Source organism: Aquarana catesbeiana, linkage group LG08 (assembly GCF_042186555.1).
Source record: "Aquarana catesbeiana isolate 2022-GZ linkage group LG08, ASM4218655v1, whole genome shotgun sequence".
In the NCBI taxonomy this organism is placed as follows: Eukaryota; Metazoa; Chordata; class Amphibia; order Anura; family Ranidae; genus Aquarana; species Aquarana catesbeiana.
Genome location: NC_133331.1, coordinates 210,099,475 through 210,113,300, shown reverse-complemented (window position 1 = coordinate 210,113,300; position 13,826 = coordinate 210,099,475). Strand labels below are relative to the sequence as shown.

The following is a 13,826-nucleotide window of genomic DNA, read 5'->3' as shown; positions in this document are numbered from 1 at the left end:
AGACTGGAATAGGCTACAAGACCATCAGCAAGAAGCTTGGTGAGAAGGAGACAACTATTGGAGCGATAATAACCATAATAACCATAATCGCCCTTGGTCTGGAGCTCCTTGCAAGATTTTGCCTCATGGGATAAGGATGATCATGAGAAAAGTGAGGGATCAGCCCTGAACTACGTGGGAGGAGCTTGTGAATGATCTCAAGGCAGTTGGGACCACAGTCACCAAACAAACCACTGGTAACACAATACGCTGCCATAGATTGAAATCCTGCAGCACCTGCAAGCAGGGGCAGATCCAGAGCCTAGTCTTGGGAGGGGCACTGCCAGAAAATACTTTTTTGGGGGTAAGTTTAATGGGGAAATGGCTGGTGTTAGCGCTTCAATCATCACGGCACCATGGTTGTTATGGTGTCAGGATGATTGAAGCGCATTATTACTATTATTACATTGTTATAAAAAAGAAATAGTTCAACTCACCAGTGGGAGCCCCGAGCGTGTCACTTGCCACTGTCACCTGCCACACGTTGCGGATTGTCACTTGCCACACGTTGTAGATTATCACTTGCCATGTCCTCTGCTACACGTTGCAGATTGTCACTTGCCACATCCCATGCCACGTGTTGCGGATTGTTACTTGCCACGTCCCATGCCACACGTTGCGGATTGTTACTTGCCACATCCCATGCCACACGTTGCGGATTGTTACTTGCCTGCTATAATCGTCTCTTGCTGTGTCCCAGTCAAGCAGCAGAGAGATGATGTAATCTCTCTGCTGCCGCGGCTGCCTGCACACTGCACACACAGTGAGGGCGGAACTGCAGGGATGCAGGGCGGGTGCTGGGCTGTGAGAGATGGTGTTATCTCTCTGCTCCTCCGCCCGCCGGCTCCCTGATTGGCCAGCAGCCGCTCACTCTGTCACCAAGCCGCACAGGTGCTCAATAACAGTGTCGCCCGCTGTCTCTCCCCAGTCCCCACCAGAGCCGCCTGCTCTCTCTCCCCAGTCCCCACCGGAGCCGCCCGCTGTCTCTCCCCAGTCCCCACCGGAGCCGCCCGCTGTCTCTCCCCAGTCCTCACCGGAGCCGCCCGCTGTCTCTCCCCACTGGGGCCACCCGTGCTTTCAGCCGTGGAGCCACCCGCCGGCTCTCTCACCCACAGCGACGCCTGCCCGCACACTTATTGACCCACATTTTTGGAGGGGGCAATTGCCCCGTTGCCCCCCCCTGGATCCACCCCTGCCTGCAAGGTTCCCCTCCTCAAGAAGGCACATGTACAGGTCCGTCTGAAGTTTGCCAATGAACTTTTAAACGATTCAGAGAAGGATTGGGAGAAAGTGCTGTGGTCAGATGAGACCAAAGTTGAGCTCTTTGGCATTAACTTGAACTGCCATGTTTGGAGGAAGAAAAATGCTGACTATGACCCTAAGAACACCATCCCTACAGTCAAGCACGGACGTGGAAATATTATGCTTTGAAGCTGTTTCTCTGCTAAAGGTACAGGCGAACCTTGCCGCATTGAGGGGCCAATGGTCGGGGCCATGTATTGTAAAACCTTGGATGAGAACCTTCTTCCATCAGCCAGAACACTGAAGATGGGTCCTAGATGGGTCTTCCAGTATGACAATGACCCAAAACATACCTCCAAGGCAACAAAGGAGTGGCTCAAGAAGAAGCACATTAAGGTCAAGCAGTGGCCTAGTCAGTCTCCAGACCTAAATCCTATAGAACATTTATGGAGGGAGCTGAAACTTCAAGTTGCCAAGCCAGAGCCAAGAAACCTTAAGCACTTAGAGAAGATCTGTAAAGAAGAAAACCAAAATCCCTCCCAAGATGTGTGCAAACCTGGTAACCAACTACAAGAAATGTCTTACCTGTGTTTGCATTCAAGGGTTTCTCCACCAAGTACTAAGTCATGTTTTGCTTGGGGATCAAATACTTATTTTACTAACTGAACTGCCATTCAATTTATAACATTTGTACCATGTGTTTTTCTGGATTTTTAGTTGATATTCTGTCTCTATCATTTAAAATACACCTATGATAAAAATTATTGACCCTTCATTTCCTTGTAATTGGGCAAACGTACAAAATCTGCAGGGGGCCAAATAATTGTTTTCCCCACTGTATGTCAAGTCAAAACTTTTTTTGTTTAGAATAGGGCTGGGAAGGATTAGAACCTCTGGCAGGTTTTTACAGTTATCCAGGGCTTGTCTTAATATTGCTGTTGGAGAGCCCTAATATCCTGTGCAGTGAAACTATCGTCACTGAACATATACTTTTTAAAACTTCAGTTTCAGCAGTTTTATCTGCCACACATCACACAATCATGTTGCAAACCTCTAAATCCACCTTATCCCATAGGGCAGGCCATACACGGAGCAAATTTCTTTCCTGCAACCATGGGTTGCACAGTTAGTCTGGTTGAAAAAAGAGACAAGTTGATCCAGTTCAACCAATAAAAGGGGAAAGAAAAATTACAATCTTATATACACAATTCTATACCCACAGTAGAACCAGAGGAAGTAAAAAAACCCTGATCCAATTTGATCCAACAGGGGAAAAAAATCCTTCTTGATCTCCCATGAGACAACCAGATTCAGATTTTCCTCGATTCCCCAATCAACACAGACAGTGTTGACAGGGGAATGTCTGCCGCAGAACCATCAAATTCTCCTGGAGCGGGGGAAGCCGTCGAATCACGGCCAGTTCCGGCTGAACCAGCTGAGATTCAAACCGTCTATGGCCAGCCTACGATTATTGCTTTATAGGCTAAAATCCGACCCTACTATAACTGTTTGTTACAGCAGAAATCAAGATTTGTCAGTGCAGCCAAGGTTGTTCCAGTCATCCAATTTTGGTGATCCGGTGCCCACTGTTTTTTATTCAAAAGCTGGCCATACAATGTTAGATTTTTTTGTAGCCTCCCTGGCGGTATGATTATGTCAAATTTTTGAATCTCAAAGCGGTACATTTTTTTTGCATAGAAATTTGGCGTTTTATATTGTAGGCCTGTACTTCTTAGTAATAACACACTTAAATCTGTCCAAACAAGAGTCTAGTAGACATCCCGGGTATGATCAAGTCTGAAACACAAAATCATAAATTATCACCTTCCCGCCGAGCATACGCAGATGTGCGTACTCAGCTTTCGGGGGTTATATCGGGATGATGCCCGCAGCTGCAGGCATCATCCCGGTACCGTTTTGTAGAGCGGGCGATCGGCTATCCATGTATAACAACCAATTCAGATTCAGATTGGGGGTCTTTTAGACCCCCGATCCCTCCATAAAGAGAACCTGTCACCACCTATTACTGTCACAAGGGATGTTTACATTTCTTGTGACAGCAATAAAAGTGATCAACATTTTTTTTTTTTAAAACACAATTTCTAAATATAAAAATAAAATTAATTAAGAAAAAAAAATGTTTAAAGCGCCCCCGTCCCCGCGAGCACACGCAGCAAAGAAAACGCATACGGAAGTCGCGCCCGCATATGTAAACGGTGTTCAAATCACACATATGAGGTATCGTCAGAGTGAGAGCAATAATTCTAGCTCTAGACCTCCTCTGTAACTCTAACCTGGTAACCGTAAAAAAAATTTAAAGCATCGCCTATGGAGATTTTTAGGTACCGTAGTTTGTCACAATTCCACAAATGCGTGCAATTATAACGCGTGACATGTTTGGTATCTATTTACTCGGCGTAACATCATCTTTCATATTATACAAAAAAATTGGGCTAACTTTACTGTTTGATTTTTTTAAAATTCATGAAAGTGTCCCTTTTCCCAAAAAGTTGCGTTTAAAACACCGCTGCACAAATACCGTGTGATAAAAAATATTGCAACAGTCACCATTTTATTCTCTAGATTCTCTGCTAAAAATATATATATAATGTTTGGGGGCTCTAAGTAATTTTCTAGCAAAAAATACGGATTTTAACTTGTAAACACCAAATGTCAAAAATAGGCTTAGTCATGAAAGGGCTTAAAATATAATAAATATAATAAATAAATATAAATAATTATAAATAATAATAATAATAATAAAATGAATTTCCCCACGAATCACTATCACTCAATTCTGCAAGTGTTCTAATTTATTATTGCTGTTTTTTAGCTGGTCTAACACCACTTTTGACGTAAAGGGACACTTTTTGGTTGCTATGGACAATCTCGAGTTTCCAGGCAGAAAGAACAGTATATAAAATATACAACTGCATGCAGGGCACTGGACAAAGCACTAGGGACAAAAGGGAGGTAAATTATTTGATACAGTAATGTAATCTGTAAGGTTACAGTGTGCTGTATGTGTTATGTTTTTTGTACTTTTTGAATTTGCAGCCGGGCTCCGCCCCCATGCGTCACGACGCTCGCAGGGAACGAAGCCCGGCACACAGAGCATCGGGCGGATGATCCGGCAGGGGACACAGCAGGGGGACATTGCAGGATCCTGGTGACAAGTAGGGATGAGCCAGATGTTCGTGTCGAATGTAAGTTTGACTTGAGCATCGGGTGTTTGCCCGTTCGTCGAATTTAGAACATTATGGGGCATTTACGGGAAATTTGAGCGCATGCGGAACACTCCATAATGCACTGTGAGATCATCAATGCACTGTGAGATCGCAGTGCATTGACGGCTGCTGATTGGCCAAAGCATGCACCTGACCTTCATGCTTTGGCCAATCACAGCACGCTGTGCTGTGAGAGCCATGATTGGCCAAAGGCAGTGTGCCTTTGGCCAATCATGGTTTAGGGGGCTGAGTATACGCCCCACACCATGTTAGGCTGCTTACATAGCGGCCGTACATAGTTTTATAAATGAGAGCAGAAAAAATGTCATTTAAAACTGCTCGTGGCTGTAATGTATTGCTGGATCCCCGCAATATAGATAAAAATCATTGAAAAAAAACGGCATGGGTGCCCCTCCGCCAGTCCATTACCAGGCCTTTCGAGTCTGGTATGGATAGTAAGGGGAACCCTGCGGCAAGATTTTAAAAAAGAATGGCGTGGGGTCCCCCCAAAATCCATACCAGACCCCTATCCAAGCACGCAACCTGGCAGCCACAGGAAAAGGGGGGGACGAGAGAGCGCCCCCCTCCTGAACCGTACCAGGCCACATGCCCTCAACATGGTTAGGGTGTTTTGGGGTCATGTTAATGGGGACAAGAGCCTCTTCCCCACAACCCTTGCCCGGTGGTTGTGGCGGTCTAAGGGTGGGGGGCTTATTGGAATCTGGAATCCCCTTTTGGACCCCCAGATCCCGGATCCCCCATGTGAATGGATATGGGGTACATTGTACCCCTACACATTCATCAAAAAAAGTGTCAAAAAAGTAAAAATGACAGGAGACAGTTTGGGACAAGTCCTTTATAAAAAAAAATGTCCCACGATGTCCAGCCATCTTCAATCACAGCGCCGATGGACTGAGAAAAAACGAACGGAAAAACTCTGCCTCGATGGGAGGCGTCCCCACGACTGCAGCCTTTTTGCATTGACAGCTGTTAGATAGGTAAGTGCGAGGCCACCCAGTGATGTAAATGGGTGACCCTGCCCCCTCTGACATTACATGACATCACATGATGTTAGAAGGGGGCAGGGTCATCCACTTACCTCACCGGGTGGCCCCGCCCTCCGTTATATAACAGCTGTTAAAGCAAAAAGGCTGCAGTCGGCGGGAGCCTCCCATCAAGGCAGTTTTCCGTTTTTTCTTTTCTTTTCTCAGGCCGTCACCGCTGTGATTGAAGATGTGTAGGGGTACAATGTACCCAGTACCCATTCACATAGGGGAGGGGCCAGATCTGGGGTCCCCTTGTTAAAGGGGGCTTCCAGATTCCGATAAGCCCCCTGCCCACAGACCCCCCACAACCACCAGGCAAGGGTTGTGGGGAAGAAGCCCTTGTCCCCATCAACATGGGGACAAAGTGTTTTAGGGAACCCCAAAACACCCTCCCCATGTTGAGGGCATGGGGCCTTGTACGGTTCAGGAGGGGGGAATGCTCTCTCGCCCCCCCCCTTTTCCTGCGGCCTGTCAGGTTGCGTGTTCGTATAAGGGTCTGGTATGGATATTGGGGGGCCGTTTTTAAAACTTGTTTTGGATTGATACATGTCCCCTGGGGCAGGACCCAGGTCCCCAGACACATTTTATGGCAATAACATGCATATAAGCCTTAAAAATTAGTACTTCTGATTTTTCATGTTCGTGTCCTATAGATTTTAATGGTGTTCGCACAAATTTTTGCCTGAGCACAAGTTCTGGTGCAAACTGAACGGGGGGTGTTCGGCTCATCCCTAGTGACAAGGTAAGTAACCTGGACCAGGATTCTGCAATGCAATCCCGAGTGTGGCTCGGTATTACCGCTAATGGTACTAAAATTGAACCCCGAGCCACATTTAGGAATACCGCCAGGAGGGTAAATTCAGCCAGAGGGCTGAAAAAAAATAATCAAAACAGATTTCTCCATCCACACATGCAAGGAGGATGGAGGAATGCCCCCCTGCAAGACTCACTTATATCAGGATACACTAATAAGCTGCAGCCACTGATCAACAAAAGTTTTCCAGCGTGCCCTGGTAGATCAAACAATCAACTTCCATTGAGCAGGGACCGGCAACATTTCAATCAGTGTGGGGGAGATTTACTAAAACTGGAGAGTGCAAAATCTGGTGCAGTTCTGCATAGTAACCAATTCCAGTATTTATTGTCAAAGCGTAAGGCTACTTTCACACTGGGGCGTGTGGGCGCCAGCGGTACAAACATAGCGCCGCTTTACCGTCGTTTTAGCGGCGCTAGCTGGGGCGGTTTTAACCCCCCGCTAGCGGCCGAAAAAGGGTTTGCAGCGCTGCCCCATTGTTTTCAATGGGAAGGGGCGCTTTAGGAGCAGTAAATACACCGCTCCTAATGCGCTCCTAATATGCGGCTTGCAGGACTTTTATGACCGCCCTGCAAGCGCCTCGGGGCTTTCACACTGGAGTGCATTGAGCAGTTCTTTCGGGGCGCTTTGCAGGAGCTATTTTTAGCACTTTAGCACCTGCAAAGCGCCTCAGTGTGAAAGGAGCCTAATTGAACTTGATGAAGTAATAGGGCGTACACACGGTCGGACTTTGTTCGGACATTCCGACAACAAAATCCTAGGATTTTTTCCAACGGATGTTGGCTCAAACTTGTCTTGCATACACACGGTCACACAAATTAATCATTTTAAACGCGGTGACGTAAAACATGTACGTCGGGACTATAAACGGGGCAGTGGCCAATAGCGTTCATCTCTTTATTTATTCTGAGCATGCGTGGCACTTTGTGCGTCGGATTTGTGTACACACGATCGGAATTATCGACAATGGATTTGTTGTCGGAAAATTTTATCTCCTGCTCTCCAACTTTGTGTGTCGGAAAATCTGATGGAAAATGTCCGATGGAGCCCACACACGGTCGGAATTTCCGACAACACGCTCCGATCGGACATTTTCCATCGGGAAATCCGACCGTGTGTACGGGGCATTAGAAGCTGATTGGCTACCATGTACAGCTGCAACAGATTTTGTACTCTCCAGTTTTAAGAAATCAACCCCACTATGACCAACTTTATTTGACATAAGTAGAACCTGGTATGAGCTTTTGCTTCTGTATCCTTTTCAAGTTTTAACATGCTGGGCATTTAGATATGCTGTTTTTTACATTGTTGCTGTTCAAGCTGATTGGAAGTCCACAACTGCACATATCACTTTATATTTGTTTTACATGGACAACTTCTGTTGGATGCTTTTTGCATTTCACATGATTATTTGACAACTCTAAGGACTACAGGACAAGAATGCCCAGTTCTGAGATGTTGTAAATGCTTTGACTGGCACTGACAATTATTGCATGGCCAAAGCTGATTGGATCATGCATTTTCATATTTCACATTCTTTCCTTAAAAAAAAGAAACACATTTGATTATATGTTTTTTTTTAATGTACAGATAAGGTCTACATTCTATAGGTTATACTAATAAGAACTAGGTCAAATGTTCAACATGTATAATATGTAAGACCATAACATAGCTACATCCAAAAGCACTGAGAACACTTTGCCAAGGTGTTTTTTTTAGGAAACCACTGATAACACATGTAGACAGGAGATGCAGAATACCCATGAGGGAGTACAGATATAAATATAGAAAAAATATAAGGAGAGAAGGAAGCTAGAAGGTAAGAGTAAAAATAGAGGAGGTCAAGGAAGGGATGGGTGATTAGAGGAGAAAAATCTAGATGATGGTATTAACCAAAGATTGACAAATTGCCAGAGAGAAGTTGTGTATTCAGGTTCGGAGAGCCTAAAGATATGCTGTAGTTTCAGAAGTTTCCGTAACACTTATGAAGTGTATGTCTATTGTCCACAACATTCAAAATGTCATCACATTCTTACATAGGGGTAGATGTACAAATCTGGAATCTTGTATGAATATGAACTTATCTATGTACATTATAAAAAATGGCTTACATAAATCATAATTTTTTTTTAATGGAATAAAATTGAGAAGTCCTCCAGTTCAAACAGACTTGGAAGTGGTACTGTGAACCTAATGAAAGTAGACACATTGAAGAGGGGACGAGATAAGCACCACTACTGATGGGAGAGTGGGGAAAACGATAAATGGTGCTATGGAGAGGGGAGAGAAGGAGATGAATGGTGCTATTGGAAAGATGAGCGTCACTATGTAGAAGAGAAACAAAGGGGATGAGCAGCACTATGGAGAGAGGATGTCGATAACATCCAACTTTGTGAAAGACATATAGTTACATAGTCAGGTTGAAAAAAGGACACAAGTCCATGTAGTTCAACCCATAAAAGGGGAAAAAATTAATTATCAATAAAAATTGTAAAAATACAGATAAAGTTTGTTAAGGATGGAAGGGATCTGACATGATGTGCAACTTTCTGCTCTTCTGCTGAGTTGTGGAGCATAGTTTGATTCTTTTTAGTCAGCATGTAGAGTTCCAGAGGCAAGGGATTTTTATAGAGGCTTGGAGTGGCAACATCTCTCTATATGTCTACTATAAAGAGGGGAGGTGCAGAGAGAAGGAGCGACGCAATGATGGGCACTTTGTAACCCTGATGAAAGGTTCCATTTTGTACCCCTGAAACATGCTGCCATTTCCGTAATGACTTACTCAACTAATGAACGGTTTCTAGATGCTTTTCCCCCTTTGAACCTCTCTGGGGCTGTTTTTAGTTCTTATTTATTTACTTTTGCCAATTCTTATTGCCTATTTGTTTTCTTTTTGGCACAGTTAATTAAGAGCAAGCCACAATCATCACCGTTTGGATTGCTTCTAGATTTTAAATGAAACCTGCTTCATAATTGAAATGTTAGCATAATAAAATCTAGTGGTTCTCCTCTCTTTTGACTTAAAGCTGAACTATACTTACCTTTGCTCCAGCTCTGCAGTGTCCTGGAGCTCAGAGCTGGCTGCTGACATCTTCAACCAGTCTGCTTTGAGGTACCGATTTCTGTCCGATTTCATTTCCCGGACCAAGATGACATCACTCCTGTGCATGCATGGGAGTTCATTCATCACAGCACTGCCAAAATTGTACATTGAGCTGCACGTGCGCAGTTCATTGTACAGTGCAGACAGGCAAGTAAGAAACTGTAATGCAAAAGAGACATCATGGGGGAGATTTACTAAAAACTTGTGCTCACAGAATTGAGTGCAGCTGTGCATTGTAACCAGTTTGTTCAATTAAACTTTTGACAAAAAAAACTTTGAAGCTGACTGATTTCTATGCGGTGCACCAGATTCTCCCACAGCATGTCTCTGTTACATTAAAACTTCTGCCTGTTCCCAGTGTTTTGGTTTTTTCCTAAAGTTACACTTTAAAGATTTTTAAATAACATGCAGTTCACCTACATGTGGTTGGTGCTTCTGCTCATTAATGCATTGCTATCTCTTCATTTTATTAGCAGTGTTAACTTGCAGTAGAATTTTCACTTGTGTTCCAGGTTGTGTCATACTCCCCTGATCCTTCTTGTGCCCAACTTTTGCTAGTACAGTATATGTGTATATGCAACATGTATGCATAGGCATCTCTGAGATTTCTGTAACTTTTAGGGGTTAAAGTTCAGTATGTAATGTATACACTTCATAGTAAGTATGTATTTAAAAAAAAAAACTATAATTAATACTTACCAACATTTTGCCATAACATATGTTTTGCTTGTGTTTCTTGTTTTCTCAGACAGTAACTGTGTGAGGATGGTACAGCTTGGAGTTGTCCACCAACTTTTAGACTTGTTAGAACAACATGTTGAGAATGGAGATGTAGCTGTACAACACGCTGCTCTGAGCGCACTACGAAATCTTGCCATACCAGGTAATTGAAGCTTTTTAAATTGTATCTAAACCCTAGAACAAAAATGTAATATATTGCAGCTTACGGGTCTTTAAATGTGGAGGCTGCATTCATTTTTTTCCTTTATAATCACAAAAAGAGAGCACTATGGGGTTGATTTACTAAAACTGGAACATGCAAAATCTGGTGCAGCTCTGCATAGAAACCAATTGGCTGCCAGGTTTTATTGTCAAGTTAGAAACTGATTTTGCGCTCTCCAGTTTAAGTAAATCAGCCCCACTGATCTGCCTTGTGCAAAGCCTTTGACACCTCTTTATTTAAACATAAAATCCAAATAAAATACTCTCAAAAGTAGTAAAATGAAGGCATATAACCATCTCTCACAGCCCATGGACAGAACCACCTCACATCTGGCCCCCTATAGCAACCTTCTATTTATACGAGTGTAGCACTGTCCCCGTAGGGCTTGCTGAGTGTTGACTTCATAGGCCTCTCTCTGGGTACCTGCAGCTGGTTGCTAAGGGTTTGCTAAGGGTTTCCACTTTGTTGCTAGGGGTTTCCACTTGTCCCACCCTTACACTCGCTTGCTTGTTACTCAATGACCAGTCCAGGGTATTTGGGTTTTTGTATTTTAATTTGGAACTTGGATGGGAGAAGGGATTAGTGGGATACTCCAACTGGAACTATTCACAATGGATAAGGACAACTCTCACTTGGCCTCACCGGATTATTTGTGGAAGCAGTCACACTGCTGTAACCATACAGCCACATGTATGGAGGAATTAAGTCTTCTTGCTCTCTCTAGCAGCAGACTTGATGCACTACATTATCTTCAGGATACTCTCTAGCATCCCCTTTACTGACACCTGTCCACTGACTCTTCTAGCTGAAGGGGTGGCCCTCACTTGACAGGCCCCAAAGACACTGATCTGTACTCACAGTAGGCAGAATCAGATCCTTCCTGGTGTCTCCCTTCCAGTCAGCTCTGCAAGACCTCTGGGTTCAGCTTCTCTCTCTCTCTAGGCCCTTGGGTCAACCACCCAAGGCCACAAGACCACACCTCTGCAGAAGAGAGGGCAGCCCCCTCCCTCCAGGACTCGGTTCCCTGACTCAACTAACTCTGAGCACATGTACCCTGGGCTTTTATACAGTATCCCAACATGCAATGCAGCACTTTTCCTCTGCCAATTGCCAGGACTGTAACAAAGCCTGTGCACTCACTTGTCAGGTCCCGTCCCACTGTCCAATATGCCTCCCTATTGGACCAGTGAAGGACAGTAAAACAAGCTGAGCTGCACCTGAGCACAATGAGCAGACCTAACCAATAGATCCTGATCAATGGTCAGGATCTATTGGTTTTACCTGACCATCTTCCTGGTAAGCAGAAAGAACAAAAACTATACTTTCTTCTAGCACCTACCTAGGAGGGTGCTTCACAAGTCAACTGACATGTTTTGAGGAACAGGCCATCTTCTTTGGAGCTCTGAGGTAGAGGGCTTCTCCTTTGAATTGTGTCAGCTAACTTGTATCAAAAGGAAGTTGCTGAAGGATTCCTTGACATCATTGGAACTGGGTTGGTGTAAAAAAAGAGTTCACAGTTACAGTATCTCTCAAAAGTGAGTACACCCCTCACATTTTTGTAAATATTATATTCTTTTTTTTTTTTAATTCTTTATTTATCGTTTTTCATAACAATACATTTCCCGCAGGGGATATTTCATAAAACAAATCCACATTGGTATATAAGAATAAAATAATTATCCCCCACACCCCTACCCACCCCACCCTGCAGGACACTGCTCACAGAGGACGCCTTCCTTCCTGGTCTCTCAGCTATGCAGAAAAAGTACCTGCCTTATTATTCCAGACTAATAATCTCCTTTAGATAGCTCCAGGTCCTTTTAAACTTAATCCATACTGCCCATTTCCCTGAATGGTCCTCCTCCTCAGGTTCGGCTCCCCCTTTGTCCATACACTCGACATTGTATACTTCATTAAGGCCAAAAAGCCAGTCTCTGGTGTAAGGACTCGAGGTGGTCAGCCAATTCGACGCAATCTGTCTCTTGGCTACATCTAACATTATGGGGACCAGAGAGGAAAAAAATTTTTCCAGTATATTTTAATGATAGGACACTCCCACCATATATGGGCCATTGTTCCTAAAGTTGAACACCCCCTCCAACAAGTGTTTGACTTCGTCTTATCCATTTTGCTTACCCTGTCTGGGGTGGCGTACCATCTTGCAAGGCATTTATAGTGAATTTCCGTTCTCCTGGTATCTACCGCTAGATAATGAACCAGCCTCAAAATTTTATCTATCGTGATTTTATTACATTGTGACCCCAAATCCTGCTCCCACCTTTTGATGTATGGGGGCACCTCCAGCTCCTGCTCTGTTCCCAAAATCCTATATATTTGAGTTATGACACCACCTGATTGCTCCTTCGTACAGAGCTGTTAAAACGGTCTGAGCTCCTCCATACTCCTGAGAGGTTTCGGTAACCTCCTGAGAGGTTTCGGTAACCTCTCAATGAAGTGGGAGAGCTGGAGGTACCTCCACCCATTCATAACCCATAACTCAGATTCAATACTTAGTTCCGAAAATGTGCGTATTTGCCCCTTGTTTATGACATTTTTTAATTGAATAGAGTCTTCTTTCAACCAATTCCCTCCCACCTCCCTCCTCCCAGGTTCAAAAAATAAATTGTTTTTCATGTGTATCAGTGGTGAATTGTATGACCATTTATACTGATTGTGTACCATGTCCCAATATTTAAAAGTGTTATAGGTTAACAAAGATGTGTTCGTGCTAAGTGCTCTGAATTTTGGGGGGGTTCCAAAGTGAGTGTCCTAAATTAGTATTACTCAACAAGTGCTCAATATGGACCCAACGCTTATCAGATCCTTTTTTACACCATTCCGTGACCCGTGATAGCACTACAGAAATGTAGTACCTGTTGAAGTCTGGTAAAGCTATTCCGCCTTTTTTTTTCCCTCTACTCAATATTGCGTAGGAAATACGTGGTTTTTTGCCACCCCAGACAGCTTCGCTAATTAAACTCCTAAGAGCTTTTAAGTAATACCTCGGTAGAGGAATAGACAACATCTGGAATTTATACAGAAGTCTAGGCGTTAAATTCATTTTGACCGCATTTACTCGCCCAAGCCATGAGAGGGGCCTAGTAAGTAGTCTTCTCACTTCTTGCCTAATCTCGTCTAACAATGGGATAAAGTTTTTTTGAAACAATTTATTAAAAGTATTAGCTAATTTAATCCCCAAGTACTTAATTTCCCCTTTCCATGGGAAAGGGAAAACTGCGGCTAGATGCTCTTCTTCTTGCTTGCCCAAATTAATATTTAAACTTTCAGACTTCCTGGGATTTATTTTAAAATTTGAGACGTCTACATACTTTCTGATGATCCGGAGCACATTGGGGAGGGTTATTCTGGGGTTTGTAATGAAGAACAGAACGTCATCGGCGAATGCCGCTAG

The 13,826-nt window shown here is 43.8% G+C and overlaps 1 protein-coding gene across 4 annotated transcripts in view; it reads left to right on the top strand.

The window, feature by feature from the left end:
- Positions 1–13,826, top strand: part of LOC141106257 (rap1 GTPase-GDP dissociation stimulator 1-A-like) — a 355,344-nt gene that overhangs the window by 300,496 nt on the left and 41,022 nt on the right. For all 4 annotated transcript variants that reach the window (XM_073596883.1, XM_073596882.1, XM_073596881.1 and 1 more), the window contains one exon: positions 10,220–10,354. In XM_073596883.1, the coding sequence (XP_073452984.1) occupies positions 10,220–10,354 (135 nt within the window). The remainder of the gene's footprint in view (positions 1–10,219; positions 10,355–13,826) is intronic.